The sequence below is a fragment of the Salvelinus sp. IW2-2015 genome, linkage group LG6.2, assembly GCF_002910315.2.
Source record: "Salvelinus sp. IW2-2015 linkage group LG6.2, ASM291031v2, whole genome shotgun sequence".
NCBI lineage: Eukaryota > Metazoa > Chordata > Actinopteri > Salmoniformes > Salmonidae > Salvelinus > Salvelinus sp. IW2-2015.
This window is the reverse complement of record NC_036846.1, coordinates 17,003,178-17,024,094: the sequence shown is the minus strand read 5'-3', so window position 1 is coordinate 17,024,094 and position 20,917 is coordinate 17,003,178. Positions and strand designations below refer to the sequence as shown.

Below are 20,917 nucleotides of genomic sequence, written 5' to 3'. Positions count from 1 at the left end.
TAGATTTCTGATAGCGAGGAGTAGAGAGAGGGAGATCTTTGGCAGAGGAAAAGAGAGAGGGATATGTCTTTCAGGAGCATGGAGAGAGATCTATGACTGAGTTGAAAGAGGGGTGTCTTTGGCAGGGAAGTAGTGTGAGTTCTCTTTTAGAAGTGTGTAGAGGGATCATTTTTATTTGAAAACTAGAGCCTGACCAATATATCTGATATTATTGGCCAATGTTGGCCTTTTACCAATATATCGATATTGGATGATAATTCTGTCGATGACCGATATTCATTAAATATGATGACAAAAGTGAGTCATGATTATCTGAACACTTGTGGCCATGCTCATGATGTCGTTATCGTTGTCATGTAAAACCATTTTTAAAGTGTTTCTTTGACAATTGCTCTTTTGGATGGCAATTAATGAACTCTGTGTGCAAAAATGTAACTTTAATTTCCCTGTTAAACACTATATGGGCAGCACCACCCTCCCTGAAGTGGACTGTATATTCTTAAGGTTTTCTTATCACGATGTGTTCTCTCTCCCAGGTGCTTGTAAGGACACAGATGACAGACAGGTAGGATTCCAGTTCAGGTGGAATTCAGACCAAGGTAGGTGTAATTTTTAGTGTGTTCAATTATGGTGTTGTTCAGGGTGAATTTGTATGTGTTTCTGACAGTCCCCTCTGTCTCAATCGCTCTCTCGGTCGATCGGTCTCTCTCTCTCTCGGTCGATCGGTCTCTCTCTCTCTCGGTCGATCGGTCTCTCTCTCTCTCTCGGTCGATCCGTCTCTCTCGGTCTCTCGGTTGGTCTCTCGGTTGGTCTCTCCCTCTGTCGCTCTCTCTGTCTGTTTCTCTCTCGGTCGGTCTCTCTCTCTCTCTCTTGGTTGGTCGGTCTCTCTCTCTCGGTCGATCGGTCTCTCTCTCTCGGTCGGTCTCGGTCGATCGGTCTCTCTCTCTCGGTTGGTCTCTGTCAGTCTCTCTCTGTTGGTCTCGGTCGGTCGGTTTCTCGATCTCTCTCGGTCGGTCGCTCTCTCGGTCGGTCAGTCGGTTGCTTTCTCTCTCTCTCTTCGTCTCTTTCTCTCCCCCGTCGTCTCTGTCCTCGGTCGGTCTCTCTCTCTCGTCGTCTCCTCTCTCTCGCGTTTCCTCGGCCTCTCCTCTCTCTCCGGCGTCTTTCTCTCTCGGTCGTTTCTCGCTCTCGGTCGGTCTTGTATCTCTCTTGGTCGGTCTCTCGCTCCACGCGTCCGGCCTCAGTCCCTCTCTCCCTCTCGATCGTGTAATCTCCTGGTATCGTCTCCTCTGCGGTTGCTCTTCGTGTCGCCGTTCTCTCGTCGGTATCTGCTTTCAAATCGGTCGGTTTGCTTCTTCGTCGGTTGCTTTCATCTCGCGATTGCTTTCCTCGTCGTCTGCTTCGCGTGCTATGTCGGTCTCGGTCGGTCGGTCGGTCTCCTCGGTCGGTTCGCTCTCTCTCTCTCCTGGTCGTCGCCTCTCTCTCTCTTCCCTGGATCGTCGCTCTCTTTCTCTCTCCGGTCGGCGACTCTCTCTCTCTCTCCGGGATCGCTCGCTCTCTCTCTCCCGTCGGCTCGCTCTCTCTCTCTCCTGGTCGGTCGCTCTCTCTCTCTCGCCGGTCGGTCGCTCTCTCTCTCTCCCGGATCGTCGCTTCGGTCGGTCGCTCTCTCTCTTCTCTGGCTCGTCGCTCTCTCTTTCTCCTGGCGGTCGCTCCTCTTCTCTCTCTCCCGGTCGGCGCTCTCCGCTCGTGCCTTCTCTCTCCCGGCGTCGCTCTCTCTCTCTCACCGGATCGGATCGCCCTCATCGGTCCGTCGCTCCTCGCGCATCTGTCGCTCGACTCGGTCGTCCTCTCTGTCGCGTCTCTCTCGTCCTCTCTCCTCTCTCGGTCTCTCCCTCTCCACGTCTCCCCTCTCTCGGTTCTCCCTCTCTCGTCTCTCCCTCTCTCGGTCTCCCCTCTCTCTCGGTTGGTCCGGTCTCTCCCTCTCTCTCGGTGGTCGGTCTCTCCCTCCTCTCGGTTGGTCGTCTCTCCTCGGTCGCTCGCTCCTTCGTCGCTCACTCTCTCTCGTTCGGTATTCTTAGGGTTTTCTTATCACAATGTGTTCTCTCCCAGGTGCTTGTAAGGACACAGATGACAGACAGGTAGGATTCCAGTTGAGGTGGTTTAAAAATGCTGATTCACAGGAACGGCACAGTGTATGGGTTAAGGCACTTTAAGGTATGGCTTGTCAAATGTTTTAACCAAGAGAGTGTGGTTCTGAAAAGGGGGAAATTAAATGCAATACTAAATGGCAGGTTTAAGCTTAATACAACCTCAAATTACGAAGGCTATGAACAATAATATGGCTACAATAGATAGACAATACAGCCTAATAACATGGCTGCTACTTCACTAATGACAGATCAGAGGGGTGCAGCCATACATTACTACCGAGCAGCACCATCATCCTCACACAACTGCATGAACTTGTATACTGAACAATAATCTAAACGTAACGGTGCTTGAGGTGTCACTACAGACCCGTGTTTGATCCCAGGCTGTAACAACCGGCGTGATCAGGAGTCCCATAGAGTGGCACACAATTGCCCCAGCGTTGTCCGGGTTGGGGAGGGTTTGGCCGGGGGGGGCTTTACTTGGCTCATCGTTCTCTAGCGACTCCTTGTGGCGGGCAGGGCACCTGCAGGCTGACTTCGGTCATCAGTTGAGCAGTGTTTCCGCCGACACATTGGTCTGGCTTCCAGGTTAAGCAGGAGGGTGTTATGAAGTGTGGTTTGGAGGGTCATGTTTCGAAGGACGCATGACTCGACCTTCGCCTCTCCCGCGCCCATTGGGAAGTTGCAGCGATGAGACAAGATCGTAATTTAATCGCAGTTGAATATCACAAAATTGTGGAGAAAAAGGGGGTAAAATACAAATAATTTGAATAAAAAAATGTTGGTCCCATATTTCATGAGCTGAAATAAGATATCCCAGACATTTTCCATACGCACAAAAAGCTTATTTCTCAAATGTTGTGCACAAATGTGTTCACATCCCTGTTAGTGAGTATTTCTCCTTTGCCAAGATAATCCATCCACTTGACAGGTGTGGCATATCAGTAAGCTGATTAAACCGCATGGTCATTACACAGGTGCATCTTGTGCTGAGGACAATAAAAGTCCACTCTAAAATGTGCATTTTCAAATCTAATTTTATTGTTCACATACTGTACATGTACAGTGAGGGAAAAAAGTATTTGATCCCCTGCTGATTTTGTACGTTTGCCCACTGACAAAGAAATTATCCGTCTATAATTTTAATGGTAGGTTTATTTGAACAGTGAGAGACAGAATAACAACAACAAAAATCCTGAAAAACGCATGTCAAAAATGTTATACATTGATTTGCATTTTAATGAGGGAAATAAGTATTTGACCCCCTCTCAATCAGAAAGATTTCTGGCTCCCAGGTGTCATTTATACAGGTAACGAGCTGAGATTAGGAGCACACTCTTAAAGGGAGTGCTCCTAATCTCAGTTTGTTACCTGTATAAAAGACACCTGTCCACAGACGCAATCAATCAATCAGATTCCAAACTCTCCACCATGGCCAAGACCAAAGAGCTCTCCAAGGATGTCAGGGACAAGATTGTAGACCTACATAAGGCTGGATTTGGCTACAAGACCATCGCAAAGCAGCTTGGTGAGAAGGTGACAACAGTTGGTGCGATTATTCGCAAATGGAAGAAACACAAAATAACTGTCAATCTCCCTCGGCTTGGGGCTCCATGCAAGATCTCACCTCGTGGAGTTGCAATGATCATGAGAACGGTGAGGAATCAGCCCAGAACTACACGGGAGGATCTTGTCAATGATCTCAAGGCAGCTGGGACCATAGTCACCAAGAAAACAATTGGTAACACACTACGCCGTGAAGGACTGAAATCCTGCAGCGCCCGCAAGGTCCCCCTGCTCAAGAAAGCACATATATATGCCCGTCTGAAGTTTGCCAATGAATATCTGAATGATTCAGAGGACAACTGGGTGGCAAACTGGTTTTGGTTCAAATGAGACCAATGGAGCCTTTGGCATCAACTCAACTCGCCGTGTTTGGAGGAAGGAGGAATGCTGCCTATGACTCCAAGAACACCATCCCCACCGTCAAACATGGAGGTGGAAACATTGTGTTCTGCTAAGGGGAAGGACGAACTTCACCGCTCAAAGGACCGATGAGCGGGGCCATGTACAGATAAATCTTGGGTGAGAACCTGCCTCTCTCAGCCAGGGCATTGAAAATGGTCTGGATGGTATATTCCAGCATGACACACCCAAACAACACGGCGAACGGGCAACAAAGAGTGTCAAGAAGAAGCCACATTAAGGTCCTGGAGTGGCCTAGCCAGTCTCCAGACCTTAATCCCAATAGAAAAATCTGTGGAGGGAGCTGAAGGTTCGAGTTGCCAATACGTAGGCCTCGAAACTTTAATGACGATGCTGCAAAGAGGAGTGGGCACAAAATCTCCTGAGATGTGTGCAAACCTGGTGGCCAACTACAAGAAACGTCTGACCTCTGTGATTGCCAACAAGGGTTTTGCCACCAAGTACTAAGTCATGTTTTGCAGAGGGGTCAAATACTTATTTCCCTCATTAAAATGCAAATCAATTTATAACTTTTTTGACATGCATTTTTCTGGATTTTTGTTGTTGTTATTCTGTCTCTCACTGTTCAAATAAACCTACCATTAAAATTATAGACGGATCATTTCTTTGTCAGTGGGCAAACGTACAAAATCAGCAGGGGATCAAATACTTTTTTCCCTCACTGTATTTAGCAGGTGTTATTGTGGGTGTAGTGAAATGCTTGTGTTCCTAGCTCCAACAGTGCAGTAGTATCTAACAATTCAAAAGTTTTGTGTCACAACGCAATGCCACAGATGTCTAAAGTTTTGAGGGAGCGTGCAATTGGCATGCTGACTGCAGGAATGTCCACCASAGCTTTTGGCAAATAATTGAATGTTATCTGAATGGAGGCCAACGTCATTTTAGAGAATTAGGCAGTATGTCCAACCGGCCTCACAACTGCAGACCACGTGTACCCACGCCAGCCCAGGACCTCCACATCCGGCTTCACCTGCAGGATTGTCTGAGACCAGCCACCCAGACAGCTGATGAAACTTAGGAGTATTTCTGTCTGTAATAAAGCCCTTTTGTTCGGAAAAACTCATTCTGATTGGCTGAGCCTAGCTCCCCAGTGGGTGGGCCTATGCCCTCCCAGGTCCACCCATGGCTGTGCCCTGCCCGGTAATATGAAATCCATAGATTAGGGCCTAATGTATTTATTTCAWTTGACTGATTTCCTTATATGAACTGTAACCTTGAAGATGTTGCGTTTATATTTTTGTTCAGTGTGTGTGTGTATATACACTGCTCAAAAAAATAAAGGGAACACTTAAACAACACAATGTAACTCCAAGTCAATCACACTTCTGTGAAATCAAACTGTCCACTTAGGAAGCAACACTGACTGACAATAAATTTCACATGCTGTTGTGCAAATGGAATAGACAAAAGGTGGAAATTATAGGCAATTAGCAAGACACCCCCAAAGGAGTGGTTCTGCAGGTGGTGACCACAGACCACTTCTCAGGTCCTATGCTTCCTGGCTGATGTTTTGGTGCACTTTTGAATGCTGCCGGTGCTTTCACTCTAGTGGTAGCATGAGACGGAGTCTACAACCCACACAAGTGGCTCAAGGTAGTGCAGCTCATCCAGGATGGCACATCAATGCGAGCTGTGGCAAGAAGGTTTGCTGTGTCTGTCAGCGTAGTGTCCAGAGCATGGAGGCGCTACCAGGAGGACAGGCCAGTACATCAGGAGACGTGGAGGAGGCCGTAGGAGGGCAACAACCCAGCAGCAGGACCGCTACCTCCGCCTTTGAGCAGGAGGAGCACTGCCAGAGCCCTGCAAAATGACCTCCAGCAGGCCACAGCAGGACATAGCCTTTCATATACTCCCTCCCTCACCCTTTCTCCCTCCACCCAGCACACATTTTGCTGTAGGGGACATTTACCCTGGGAAGGGGGGAGAGGAGGTGAGAGAGAGAGAGGACTGATGTAATGTGTTGATAGCCAGGAGGTATCTAGAGTCAAATGCCAAAAAATGTATTCCTGGCTGGATGTTTGATTGATGGGCAGCATTAAATGTAATTACCTTCAACAATCCTCTGGGAAGCTGACTGGTTAACATGGATAGACATAGGACTGTTGGATGTGTGTGTGTGTAAGTGGCATGTGTGCCTGCTTGCTTGCGAGAAAGGGAGAGATGGAGCCAGTGGGGTGGGGGGGTGGAGAAAGCCGAGAGAGAGAGACCTTGTGTGGCTGGAGAGAAGACAGTTCTCTGCTGATGTTTCTGTTCAGGAGACTCCTGCTCTGTCTCGAGACAGTTTTACCTCTGGCTGGAAGAGGCCTGTTTCACACGGAAGATGGTGTGTGTGGATGTACACACTTGCATGTGTGTCTAACACACTTGCATGCACCCGCGTGTGTCTGCGTGTGTGGGAGTTTCCAACCGAATATGTTGAATGATGTGAAACATGGATTGAGGGGTTGAGTCTCTATTGTTTTGTCTGTACAAGGGGCTCCCAAGTGGCACAGCGGTATAAGGCACTGCATCTCAGTGCTCGAGGCGACACCCTGGTTCGATTCCAGGCTCTATCACACCCGGCCGTGATTGGGAGTCCCATAGGGCAGCGCACAATTGGCTCAGCGTCGTCCGAGTTTGGCCGGTGTTGGCCGTCATTGTAAATAAGAATTAGTTGTTAACCGACTTGCCTAGTTAAATAAAGGTTAAATAACAATCCTGCTGTAGCTGAAAATCCCTGAGAATGGCAGAGGGTAAATTCTCTGTGTATGATACACAGTTCTCTGGCTGTCAGTGGAATAGGACACACACCAGGGATGGGCATTTGACATTTTTCAACTGTTCGAGTACTGGCCTGATTTTTGTTTGTGTACATTGATCTATACTGAGTGTACAAAACATTAAGAACACCTGCTCTTTCCATGAGACTGTCCAGGTAAATCCAGGTGAAAGCAATTTCAAACCCCGCCTATTTCTACGATTTCTCTTTTTAAAAATCAGATTTTAAACCTAATTCTTAATCACACTGCTAAACCTTATGCCTAGCCCTAACTTTAAATTAACACCAAAAGTGTTTTTTTATGATATTTTTTTTGCGATAAAGCCAATTTTGACTTTGTGGCTGTGCTAACTAGTGACGACCGCAAAGTAGGTGTGTAGAGAGAGAGGTCGGAATGCAATTGAGTGCGACATGAAGGACATTTAGGAGAATAACTGTTTGACGTTTGGTTTCTTTTTTGTTGTGCCCCCCCAAATGCACATGTACTGATGGAATACTAGAGGCAAAGCACATTAATAGTCTGGTTTTACAGTATTTGGGGGGGTGGGTGGATCTGTGGTTAGAGTTTTGACATCAGGTCTAGTACTCGATTACCCATCCCTAACACACACACAAAAAAGTATTTAGTCAGCCACCAATTGTGCAAGTTCTCCCACTTAAAAAGATGAGAGAGGCCTGTAATGTTCATCATAGGTACACTTCAACTATGACAGACAAAATGAGGGGGGAAAATCCAGAAAATCACATTGTAGGATTTTTTATGAATTTATTTGCAAAATATGGTGGAAAATAAGTATTTGGTCACCTACAAACAAGCTAGATTTCTGGCTCTCACAGACCTGTAACTTCTTCTTTAAGAGGCTCCTCTGTCCTCCACTCGTTACCTGTATTAATGGCACCTGTTTGAACTTATCAGTATAAAAGACACCTGTCCACAACCTCAAACAGTCACACCCAAACTCCACTATGGCCAAGACCAAAGAGCTGTCAAAGGACACCAGAAACAAAATTGTAGACCTGCACCAGGCTGGGAAGACTGAATCTGCAATAGGTAAGCAGCTTGGTTTGAAGAAATCAACTGTGGGAGCAATTATTAGGAAATGGAAGACATACAAGACCACTGATAATCTCCGTCGATCTGGGGCTCCACGCAAGATCTCACCCCGTGGGGGCAAAATGATCACAAGAACGGTGAGCAAAAATCCCAGAACCACACGGGGACCTAGTGAATGACCTGGCAGAGACTGGGACCAAAGTAACTAAGCCTACCATCAGTAACACACTATGCGCCAGGGGGACTTCAAATCCTGCAGTGCCAGAACGTGTCCCCCTGCTTAAGCCAGTACATGTCCAGGCCCGTCTTGAGTTTGCTAGAGAGCATTTGATGATCCAGAAGAAGATTGGGAGAATGTCATATGGTCAGATGAAACCAAAATATAACTTTTTGGTAAAAAACTCACCAACTCGTCCGTGTTTGTGAGGACAAAGAATGCTGAGTTGCATCCAAAGAACACCCATGCACCTTGCATCCAAGGACACAGGACGACGATCCCATGTAAAGGAAAGAATGAATGGGCCATGTATCGTGAGATTTTGAGTTGAAAAACCTTTCCTTCCATCAGCAAGGGCATGAAGATGAAACGTGGCTGGGGTCTTTCAGCATGACAATGATCCCAAACACACCGCGCCGGGCAACAGGTGGCTTCGTAAGAAGCATTTCAAGGTCCTGGAGTGGCCTAGCCAGTCTCCAGATCTCAACCCCATAGAAAATCTTTGGAGGGAGTTGAAAGTCCGTGTGCCAGAAACAGCCCCAAAACATCACTGCTCTAGAGGAGATCTGCATGGAGGAATGGGCTAAAATACCAGCAAAACAGTGTGTGAAAACCTTGTGAAGACTTACAGAAAACGTTTGACCTCTGTCATTTGCCAACAAAGGGTAAAAACAAAGTATTGAGAAAACTTTTGTTATTGACCAAATACTTATTTTCCACCATAATTTTGCAAAATAAATTCATTAAAAATCCTACAATGTGATTTCTGGGATTTTTTTTCTCATTTTTGTCTGTTCATAGTTTGAAGTGTACCTATGATGAAAATTCCAGGCCTCTCTCATCTTTTTAAGTGGGAGAACTTGCACAATTTGGTGGCTGACTAATACTTTCCCCCCACTGTATATCCACACACACACACACACACACACACACACACACCACACACACACACACACACACAATCAACACACACACAACACACACACACACACACAGACTGGAAGGAAAAATAAAAATTCAGCAGTGAAATGAAAACAGGCTGGTCTTGATCAAACCAGATCTTCTTTTCTTGATGTGCACCCGGAGCCTGGTTTGGCTCCTATCATCTGTCATGTTCATGAATAAATATGGTGCAGAAATCTTCTATTTAATAGCTTTGTGTTTCTTCAAGAGTGACTCTCTGACTTTGAGGAAATTATTCTCTGTGCTCAAAATGTGTGTGTGGCAGCCAGGAGTGTTTTCCATTATTCATCAGCACTGTGCCCATTTCCTCAGTGTCAGGGTTCCTCAGTGTCAAGTGGTAGGGCTGCACGAAGTGGGCCAAAAATCGTGTTGCGAATGTTTTACAAAATATTGCAATTTGACGTGCACTAAAGATCAGAACATATGTGAACTGTGTGAATTATAGAAATTGAATGACATATTAAAAAGGAAAATGGAAAGCAGTATCATTATTGTTTGAAACAATCTGTTCTATCTCAGAACAGCATGCCAACTGTGAATCTAACAAACAGCCAGTAGGAATAACTGTCTTAAAAACCCACAGTGACCAGGGTCTGGTTTCAATGATGGACTCTTGGCATAGAGGAACTAAGTCACTGCCTATGTCTATAAGAGAAAAAAATTATTCCTGGGACTCCCTCAACAAATCACGAGGCAGACATGCCAGATTGTTGCGATTCAAAGCCAAAGTTTGCAGGCAAAACCTTTGCAGTGGTTTAAGTTAAGGTAGTTGATGTGAAATAACCTCTGATCTCCATCTTGCCAGCTACTATTTAGTATTTTATTCACGTGCATAAGGTAGTGACGTAGTTCCTCTATGACGAGTCCATCATTGAAACCAGACTCTAGTCACTGGGGGGCGAGGCTTGGTGTGTGTGGGAAGCAGCCGCACACAGTTGCGTTTTTAGAGTTTGTCTATATTGCAGTTTCGATGTGGATTTGATTAACTGTGCAGCCCTACTAAGTCGCAGTTATGAAGCAGCTCACACCTGTTGCAGTAAGGACCATGACAGAGCTCTGCAGTGGGCCTCCCTCCCTAACCCAGAACAGCCCGACGGCCTACCAGAGATTTCCTCTGTGGGCCTCTCACTGCCACTGAGACTGGCCTTGGTATTCAGAAGACACTGTGTCCGCTGTACCCCTCCCTCCCTCTATCTCTCCTACTGCCATCATTTCACCTCCGCCTCGCTGGGCAGGAGTCATCATCACCTGGGCAACAGGGTCCCTCTTATCACTTACTTACCAGAGATGAGGTCATCAATAAGGGTCCCTGTAAGAGAGATGAAGCGGACCTAGACGTCCTCTTCCTCTTTTACTGTCCTCTCCTCTGATTGGTCCATTTACACCTCTGGCTTGTTCCCCTCTCTTCCTCATCCTTCATCCAAATACCTTCCTCTCTCACACACAGAAAGCTGAAATTATTGAAAAGCTTTCGTTGCCCTTTCTGGGATTTAAACATAAGTTATCCACATGTGGTTTTACTAAGTGGTATTTAGTTATACTCAGGCCTTTGTGTGGTCCATCAAGGCACACACACACAATGAAGACAAGCTTTCAAGCCCACAGTTTTCTGCAGGTGCAGTAGAGGAAATGTCATTTCCATTAAAAGAATGATCTGCTGGAACTCAGCTAGTGTGCAGAGTGAATCCAGCTGCAGTCTAAATCAATAATCCCCTACCTGTGAATGAAGGCTCACTTGTGTGCTAGTTCTCAGATCCATCTCCCTCCCTCTGACTACAGACAGGAAGATCAAAGGTCAGCCAATCAGCAACAGAGAGTCAGTAGAAGCTCATGTAGCTCCACTTTAAACATGTAGGATGCTTGTTAATTTATTCAGTTATTTATAGACAATTATTTAAAAATTTCTTTATACCCTTATTTTACCAGGTAAGTTGACTGAACACATTCTCATTTACAGCAACGACCTGGGGAATAGTTACAGGGGAGGGGGGGGTGAATGAGCCAATTGTCAGCTGGGGATGATTAGGTGGTCATGATGGTATGAAGGCCAGATTGGGAATTTAGCCAGGACACCAGGGTTACCACCCCTACTCTTGCCATTGGCATCTTTAGTGACCATAGAGAGTCAAGACACCCATTTAACGTCCCATCCGAAAGACGGCACCCTTCACAGGGCTATGTCCATTGGGATTTATTTATATTTTTGACCAGAGGAAAGGGGGCCTCCTACTGGCCCTCCAATACCACTTCCAGCAGCATCTGGTCTCTCATCCAGGACCAACCCTACTTAGCTTTAGAAGCAAGCCAGCATTGGAATGCAGGGTGGTATACTGCTGGCCTTGTGTGTCACCATTGTTGACAGAAACCTCCACAAAGTGTTCATGGAGAGACACACAATGTCAAATGAAACAAGAAAATGTCAACATGGATGAACTAATGCCTGTGGAAATGTTGTTTTAATATGCGTGTTATTCCATTCTCATGTGTGTGTTCTGGTGTGTGTCTCCTTCAGATTTCGACTCGGGCCTTGGCATGATGACAGGCATGAACCCTATGATGCCCGGCCTTGGTTACGTGCCCCCACCGCCCCTGCCCCATGATCTACCCATCATTAAGGAGATCATTCACTACCAGAGCTGCACCCTCTTCCCCCCAAACCCAAGTAAGTCTATTGACCTCTTACCCCAGAAAGTCGATTTAATTTAAGCCACCAGCAAAAAATCTATTGAAGTGATGGGGGCAACCCGCATGCTAGCAGATGCTAGCAGATACCCATAACCAACCATGTTGTTCCGCCTCCTACATATGCGATGACATCACCTGGTTTAAACGTCTCTAGAGACTATATCTCTCTCATCATTACTCAATGCCTAGGTTTACCTCCAATGTCCTCAAATCCTACCTTACCTTTGTCTGTACACTATGCCTTGAATCTATGCTATCGAGCCCAGAAACCTGCTCCTTTTACTCTCTGTTCCGAACGTGCTAGACGGCCAGTTCTTATAGCCTTTAGCCATTATCCTACTTCTTCTCTGTTCCTCTGGTGATGTAGAGGTTAATCCAGACCCTGCAGTGCCTAGCTCCACTCCCATTCCCCAGGCGCTCTCATTTGTTGACTTCTGTAACCGTAAAAGCCTTGGTTTCATGCATGTTAACATTAGAAGCCTACTCCCTAAGTTTGCTTTATTCACTGCTTTAGCACATTCTGCCAACCCGGATGTCTTAGCCGTGTCTGAATCCTGGCTTAGGAAAACCACCAAAAACTCTGAAATCTCCATCGTCAACTATGACATTTTCCACCAAYATAGAACTGCCAAAGGGGGCGGTGTTGCAATCTACTGCAAAGATAGCCTGCAGAGTTCTGTCCTACTATCCAGGTCTGTACACAAACAATTCGAGCTTCTACTTCTAAAAATTCACCTTTCCAGAAACAAGTCTCTCACTGTTGCCGCTTGCTATAGACCTCCCTCTGTCCCCAGCTGTGCCCTCGATACCATATGTGAAATGATTGCCCCCCATCTATCTTCTGAGCTCATGCTACTAGGTGACCTAAACTGGGACATGCTTAACACCCCGGCCATCCTACAATCTAAACTTGATGCCCTCAATCTCACACAAATTATCAATGAACCTACCAGGTACAACTCCAAATCCGTAAACAAGGGCACCCTCATAGATGTCATCCTAACTAACTCGCCCTCCAAATACACCTCTGCTGTTTTCAATCAAGATCTCAGCGATCACTGCCTCATTGCCTGCATCCGTAATGGGTCTGCGACCAAACGACCACCCATCATCACTGTCAAACGCTCCCTAAAACACTTCAGCGAACAGGCTTTTCTAATCGACCTGGCCGGGGTATCCTGGAATGATATTCTTTAAAAGTGCCTTCCTCACCATCTTAAATACGCATGCCCCATTCAAAGAAATTTGAACTAGGAATAGATATAGTCCTTGGTTCACTCCAGACCTGTGGCGTTCTGCATTAGCATTGAATAGCCCCCATGATATGCAACTTTTCAGGGAAGTTAGGAACAAATATACACAGGCAGTTAGGAAAGCTAAGGCTAGCTTTTTCAAACAGAAATGTGCATCCTGTAGTACTAACTCAAAAAAGTTCTGGGACACTGTAAAGTCCATGGAGAATAAGAGCACCTCCTCCCAGCTGCCCACTGCACTGAGGCTAGGAAACACTGTCACCACCGATAAATCCACTATAATTGAGAATTTCAATAAGCATTTCTCTACGGCTGGCCATGCTTTCCACCTAGCTACCACTACCCCGGTCAACTGCCCGGCACCCTCCACAGCAACCCGCGAAAGCCCCCACCATTTCTCCTTTACCCAAATCCAGATAGCTGATGTTCTGAAAGAGCTACAAAATCTGGAACCCTATAAATCAGCCGGACTAGACAATCTGGACCCTCTCTTTCTAAAATGATCTGCCGAAATTGTTGCAACCCCTATTACTAGCCTGTTCAACCTCTCTTTCGTATCGTCTGAGATTCCCAAAGATTGGAAAGCTGCCGCGGTCATCCCCCTCTTCAAAGGGGGTGACACTCTAGACCCAAACTGCTACAGACCTATATCTATCCTACCCTGTCTTTCTAAGGTCTTCGAAAGCCAAGTTAACAAACAGATTACCGACCATTTCGCATCCCACCGTACCTTCTCTGCTATGCAATCTGGTTTCAGAGCTGGTCATGAGTGCACCTCAGCCACGCTCAAGGTCCTAAACGACATAATAACCGCCATCGATAAGAGACATTACTGCGCAGCCGTATTCATCGACCTGGCCAAGGCTTTCGACTCTGTCAATCACCACATTCTTATTGGCAGACTCGACAGCCTTGGTTTCTCAAATGATTGCCTTGGCTGGTTCACCAACTACTTCTCTGATAGAGTTCAGTGTGTCAAATCGGAGGGCCTGTTGTACGGGCCTCTGGCAGTCTCTATGGGGGTGCCACGGGGTTCAATCCTCGTGCCGACTCTCTTCTCTGTATACATCAATGATGTTGCTTTTGCTGCTGGTGATTCTCTGATTGCACCTCTACGCAGACGACACCATTCTGTATACTTCTGGCCCTTCTTTGAACACTGTGTTAACTAACCTCCAGACGAGCTTCAATGCCATACAACTCTCCTTCTGTGGCCTCCAACTGCTCTTAAACGCAAGTCAAACTAAATGTATGCTATTCAACCGATCACTGCCCGCACCTGCTCGCCCGTCCAGCATCACTACTCTGGACTGCTCTGACTTAGAATACGTGGACAACTACAAATACCTAGGTGTCTGGTTAGACTGTAAACTCACCTTCCAGACTCACATTAAGCATCTCCAATCCAAAATTAAATCTAGAATTGGCTTCCTATATTGCAACAAAGCATCCTTCACTCATGCTGCCAAACATACCCTCGTAAAACTGACCATCCTACCGATCATCGACTTCGGTGATGTCATCAATAAAATAACCTCCAACACTGTACTCAACAAACTGGATGCAGTCTATCATAATGCCATCCGTTTTGTCACCAAAGCCCCATACACTACCCACCATTTTGACCTGTACTCTCTCGTTGGTTGGCCCTCGCTTCATACTCGTCGCCAAACCCACTGGCTACAGGTTATCTACAAGTCTCTGCTAGGTTAAAGCCCCACCTTATCTTAGCTCACTGGTCACCATAGCAGCACCCACTCGTAGCACGCGCTCCAGCAGGTATATCTCACTGGTCACCCCCAAAGCCAATTCCTCCTTAGGTCGTCTTTCCTTCCAGTTCTCTGCTGCCAATGACTGGAACGAACTGCAAAAATCTCTGAAGCTGGAGACCCATATCTCCCTCACTAGCTTTAAGCACCAGCTGTCAGAGCAGCTCACAGATTACTGCACCTGTACATAGCCCATCTATAATTTAGCCCAAACAACTACCTCTTCCCCTACTGTATTTATTTATTTTGCTCCTTATTTTGCACCCCATTATTGCTATCTCTACTTTGCACATTCTTTCACTGCAAATCTACCATTCCAGTGTTTTACTTGCTATTTACCTCGCCACCATGGCCTTTTTTGCCTTTACCTCCCTTATCTCACCTCATTTGCTCACATTGTATATAGACTTATTTTTCTACTGCATTATTGACTGTGTGTTTTGTTTATTCCATTTGTAACTCTGTGTTATTGTATGTGTCGAATTGCTATGCTTTATCTTGGCCAGGTCGCAGTTGCAAATGAGAACTTGTTCTCAACCAGCCTACCTGGTTAAATAAAGGTTAAATAAAAAAATAAAAAAATAAAAAGGTGAATTAATCTCCCAGTTTCTGGTGGAAAGCAGACTGAACCAGGTTTTCCTCTAGGATTTTGCCTGTACTTAGCTCCATTTGGTTTCTTTATTATCCTGAAAAACTCCCCAGTCCTTAATGATTACAAGCATACCAATAACATGATGCAGCCACCACTATGATTGAAAATATGAAGTGGTATTCTGTTTTGTATTGGATTTGCCCCAAACATAACACTTTGTATTCAAGTCAAAACATTAATTGCTGTGACACATTTTTTGCAGTATTACTTTTGTGCCTTGTTGCAAACAGTATGCGTGTTTTGGAATATTTGTATTCTGCACTGGCTTCCTCCTTTTCACTCTGTCAATTAGGTTAGTTTTGTGGAGTAACTACAATGTTGGTCCATCCTCAGTTTTCTCCTATCACAGCCATTAAACTCTGTAACTGTTTTAAAGTCACTATTGGCCTCATGGTGAAATCCCTGAGCGGTTTCCTTCCTCTCCAGCAACTGAGTTAGGAAGGACGCCTTTATCTTTGTAGTTACTGGGTGTATTGATACACCATCCAAAGTGTAATTAAGTGTCACCATGCTCAAAGAGATATTCAATGTCTGCTTTTCTTATTTTTACCCATCTACCAATAGGTGCCCTTCTTTGCGGGGGATTGGAAAACCTCCCTGGTCTTTGTGGTTGAATCTGTGTTTGAATTTCACTGCTTGACTGAGGGACCTTACAGATAGTGTGTGGGGTACAGAGATGAGGTAGTCATTCACAGTGAGTCCATGCAACTTATTATGTGACTTGTTAAGCAAAATGTTCCTCTACAATTTATTTAGGCTTGACATAACAAAGGGGTTGAATACTTATTCACTCAAGACATTTCAGCTTTTCATTTTGTATTAATTTCAAACATTTTGAAAAACTTAATTACACTTTGACATTATTGGGTATTGTCTGACAAAAAAAGACAATTTAATCAATTTTGAATTCAGGCTGTAACAGAATTTTTGTTTTTTTAAGTTAGTGGTGCAAAGTCATTGCCGCCACACACAAAAATATGGAACATGGGAAAAAAATTCTGCAGAGGCGCACTATGAAGATGCTAGAACAATCCACATTTACTTTTCCACGGCAAACGAGCAATGAATAGAAAAACCAGACAACCCCATAGTAGAATAGTTTATCTGTTTACCTAGTTAGCTTGTTATGTGAATCCAAGATGGCGTAGCAGTCGGACGTGTGTTTTTGTCTTGTCCCGTGTAAATAATCGTTTTCCTCGTTTTTTCCGTTTATATTTTAATCTCACTTTCCATCTACGGACTGAATATACTCTCCTGCAACCCCCAACACCCAATGTGGTACGGATCTGCTATTTTTATACTTTAGAACCGGAACCCCCATCAGAAGCTAGCCAGCTAACTAACTACTAGCTAGTTATCAGTTAGTCACTGCTAGTGGTCTTTACCGTTAACTCGGACACCAGCCAGCCTCAGCTTGGTCAATACATGCCAGTCTGCACAGCGCGATATCAACCCAGAGAATATCGGACTGCTTTTTCTCCACTGCCACGAAGCTAGCACAGTTAGCAAACACAATTCTACAATTCACAACCTCTCTTTCGCCATCGCCATCCGGCTTGGATTCTCTGTCGACACGACCACGTCTGGTCTGCAGACGTATACCCCACCCGCTGTGCCCTCAACCGGCCTCCGTCTGAGCAGACACCCCCGGGCTACTAACTTTAAACGCCGCGTGCTAGCTTAGTGGAGGCCTCCCTGCTCCATCTACGGCTGCCCCTGACACTATGATCACTTGGCTACATAGCTGATGCATGCTTGACTGTCCATTAATTCACGGTACTCCATTCTGTTTATTTGTGTTTTATCTGTCGGCTCTGTGCTTTAACTCAGGATCTGTGTGTAGTTAATCCGACCCTCTCTGCCGAGTGTCGCCATTTTTACCTGTTGTTGCTGTGTTAGACTAGCACCCTGTTATTGCTGCTGTTATCTTACCTGTTGTTTTAGCTAGCTCTCCCAATCAAGACCTGCAATCCACTTTATGCCTTATTGTATGTCTCTCTCATATCAATATGCCTTGCATACTGTTGTCAGGCTAGTTATCATTATCATTGTTTTGGTTTGCAATGGACCCTGTAGTTCCACTCTCCGTACCTCTGTACCTCCTTTGTCCACCCCCCACACATGCGGTGACCTCACCCATTGAGACCAGCATGTCCAGAGATACAACCTCTCTTATCATCACCAGTGCCTGGGTTGCCTCCGCTGTACCCGCGCCCCACCATACCCTGTCTGCACATTATGCCCAGAATCTATTCTACCACGCCATAAATCTGTCCTTTATTCTTTGTCCCCAACGCTCTAGGCGACCAGTTTGATAGCCTTTAGCCGCACCCTCATCCTACATTCTCTGTTCCTCGGGTGATGTGGAGGTAAACCCAGGCCCTGCATGTCCCCAGTCACCTCATTTGTTGACTTCTTGTGATCGAAAAAGCCTTGGCCTCATGCATGTCAACATCAAGAGCCTCCTCCCTAAGTTTGCCTTACTCACCGCTTTAGCACACTCCTGCAACCCTGATGTCCTTGCCGTGTCGCGAATCCTGGCTTAGGAAGGCCACAAAAATTCTGGATTTCCATACCGCAACTATAACATCTTTCCGTCAAGATAGAACTGCAAAGGGGGAGGAGTTGCAATCTACTGCAGAGATAGCTGCAAAGTTCTGTATACTTTCCAGGTCTATGCCAAACAGTTCGAACTTCTAATTTTAAAAATGAATCTTCAGAATAAGTCTCTCACTGTTGCCGCCTGCTACCGACCCCCTCAGCTCCCAGCTGTGCCCTGACACCATCTGTGAATGATCTGTCCCCCATCTAGCTTCAGAGTTTGTTCTGTTAGGTGACCTAAACTGGGATATGCTTAACACCCGGCATCCTACAATCCAAGCTTGATGCCCTCAATCTCACACAAATCATCAAGGAACCACCAGGTACAACCCTAATCCGTAAACATGGGCACCCTAATAGACATTATCCTGACCAACCTGCCTCCAAATACACCTCTGCTGTCTTCAATCAAGATCTCAGCGATCACTGCCTCATTGCCTGTATCGCCACACGGTCCGCGGTCAAACGACCACCCCTCATCACTGTCAAACGCTCCCTAAAACACTTCTGCGAGCAGGCTTTCTAATCGACCTGCCGGGTACCCTGGAAGGATATTGACCTCATCCCGTCAGTTGAGGATGCCTGGTCATTCTTTAAAAGTACTTCCTCACCATATTAGACAAGCATGCTCCGTTCAAAAAATGCAGAACCAAGAACAGATATAGCCCCTTGGTTCACTCAGACCTACTGCCCTCGACCAGAAAAAAACATCCTGTGGCAACTGCAATAGCATCGAAGAGCCCGCGATATGCAACTGTTCAGGGAAGTCAGGAACCAATACACGCAGTCAGTCAGGAAAGCAAGGCCAGCTTTTTCAAGCAGAAATTTGCATCCTGTAGCTCTAACTCCAAAACGTTCTGGGTACTGTAAAGTCCATGGAAACAAGAGCACCTCCTCCAGCTGCCACTGCACTGAGGCTAGGTAACACGGTCACCACTGATAAGCCGTGATAATCGAAAACTTCAACAAACATTCTCAATGGCTGGCCATGCCTTCTCTGGCGACTCCAACCTGGCCAACAGCCCCGCCCCCCCGCTGCTACTCGCCAAACCTCCCCAGCTTTCTCCTTTTACCCATATCCAGATAACAGATTGTTCTGAAAGAGCTGGAAAACTGGACCCTACAAATCAGCTGGGCTTACGACATCTGGACCCCTATTTCTGAAACTGTCCGCCGCCATTGTCGCACCCCCTATTACCAGCCTGTTCAACTCTCTTCTTGTATCATCTGAGATCCCAAGGATTGGAAAGCTGCCGCGGTCATCCCCTCTTCAAAGGGGGGACACCCTGACCCAAACTGTTACAGACCTATATCATCCTGCCTGCTATCTAAGGTCTTCGAAAGCCAAGTCAACAAACAGATCACTGCATCTCGAATCCCACCGTACCTTCTCGCTGTGCAATCCGGTTTCCGAGCCGGTCACGGGTGCACCTCAGCCACGCTCAAGGTACTAAACGATATCATAACGCATCGATAAGACATTACTGTGCAGCCGTCTTCATCGACCTGGCCAAGGCTTTCGACTCTGTCAATCACCAATATTCTTATCGGCAGACTCAGTAGCCTCGGTTTTTCTAATGACTGCCTTGCCTGGTTCACCAACTACTTTGCAGACAGAGTTCAGTGTGTCAAATCGGAGGGCATGTTGTCGGTCCTCTGGCAGTCTCTATGGGTACCACAGGGTTCAATTCTCGGCCGACTCTTTTCTCTGTATACATCAATGATGTTGCTTCTTGCTGCGGGCGATTCCCTGATCACCTCTACGCAGACGACACCATTCTATATACTCCGGCCCTTCCTTTGGACACTGTGCTTCTAACCTCCAAAGAGCTTCAATGCCATACAACACTCTTCAGTGGCCTCCAACTGCTCTAAACGCTAGTAAAACAATGCATGCTTTTCAACCGTCGTGCTGCACCCGCACGCCCGACTAGCATCACCACCCTGGACGGTTCTGACCTAGAATATGTGGACATCTATAAGTACCTAGGTGTCTGGCTAGACTGCAAACTCTCCTTCCAGACTCATATCAAACATCTCCAATCCAAAATCAAATCAAGAATCGGCTTCTATTCCGCAACAAAGCCTCCTTCATCGCCGCCAAACCTTACCCTAGTAAAACTGACTATCCTACCGATCCTCGACTTCGGCGATGTCATCTACAAAATAGCTTCAATACTCTACCTCAGCAAACTGGATGCAGTTTATCAACAGTGCCATTCGTTTTGTTACTAAAGCACCTTATACGACCCACCACTGCGACCTGTATGCCTAGTCGGCTGGCCCTCGCTACATGTTCGTCGTCAGACCCACTGGCTCAGGTCATCTACAAGGCTATGCTAGGTAAAGTGCGCCTTATCTCAGTTCACTGGTCACGATGGCTACACCCACCGCAGCACGCGCTCCAGCAGGTGTATCTCACTGATCATCCCTAAAGCCAAAACCTCATTTGGACGCCTTTCCTTCCAGTTCTCTGCTGCCTGCGACTGGAACGAATTGCAAAAATCTCTGAAGTTGGAGACTTTTATCTCCCTCAACAACTTTAAAAATCTGCTATCCGAGCAGCTAACCGATCGCTGCAGCTGTACATAGTCCTCTGTAAACTACCCACCCAATTTACCTTACCTCACCCCCCATACTGCTTTTATTTATTTACTTTTCTGCTCTTTTGCACACCAGTATCTCTTCTGCACATGATCATCTGATGATTTATCACTCCAGTGTTATCCTAAATTGTAATTTATTCGATTTATTGCCTACCTCATGCCGTTTGCACATTGTATATAGATTTCTCTTTTTTTTTCTACCATGTTATTGACTTGTTTATTGTTT

At 46.0% G+C, this 20,917-nt stretch overlaps 1 protein-coding gene across 1 annotated transcript in view; it reads left to right on the top strand.

Moving 5' to 3' along the window:
* Nucleotides 1-445: 445 nt before the first annotated feature.
* The window catches only part of LOC111965892 (ecto-NOX disulfide-thiol exchanger 2-like), a 95,472-nt gene continuing 75,000 nt past the window's right edge, over nucleotides 446-20,917 (top strand). Inside the window, exons 1-2 of the mRNA XM_070444257.1 lie at nucleotides 446-599; nucleotides 11,638-11,787. Of these exons, the coding sequence (XP_070300358.1) occupies nucleotides 461-599; nucleotides 11,638-11,787 (289 nt within the window). The 5' untranslated portion in view covers nucleotides 446-460. The remainder of the gene's footprint in view (nucleotides 600-11,637; nucleotides 11,788-20,917) is intronic.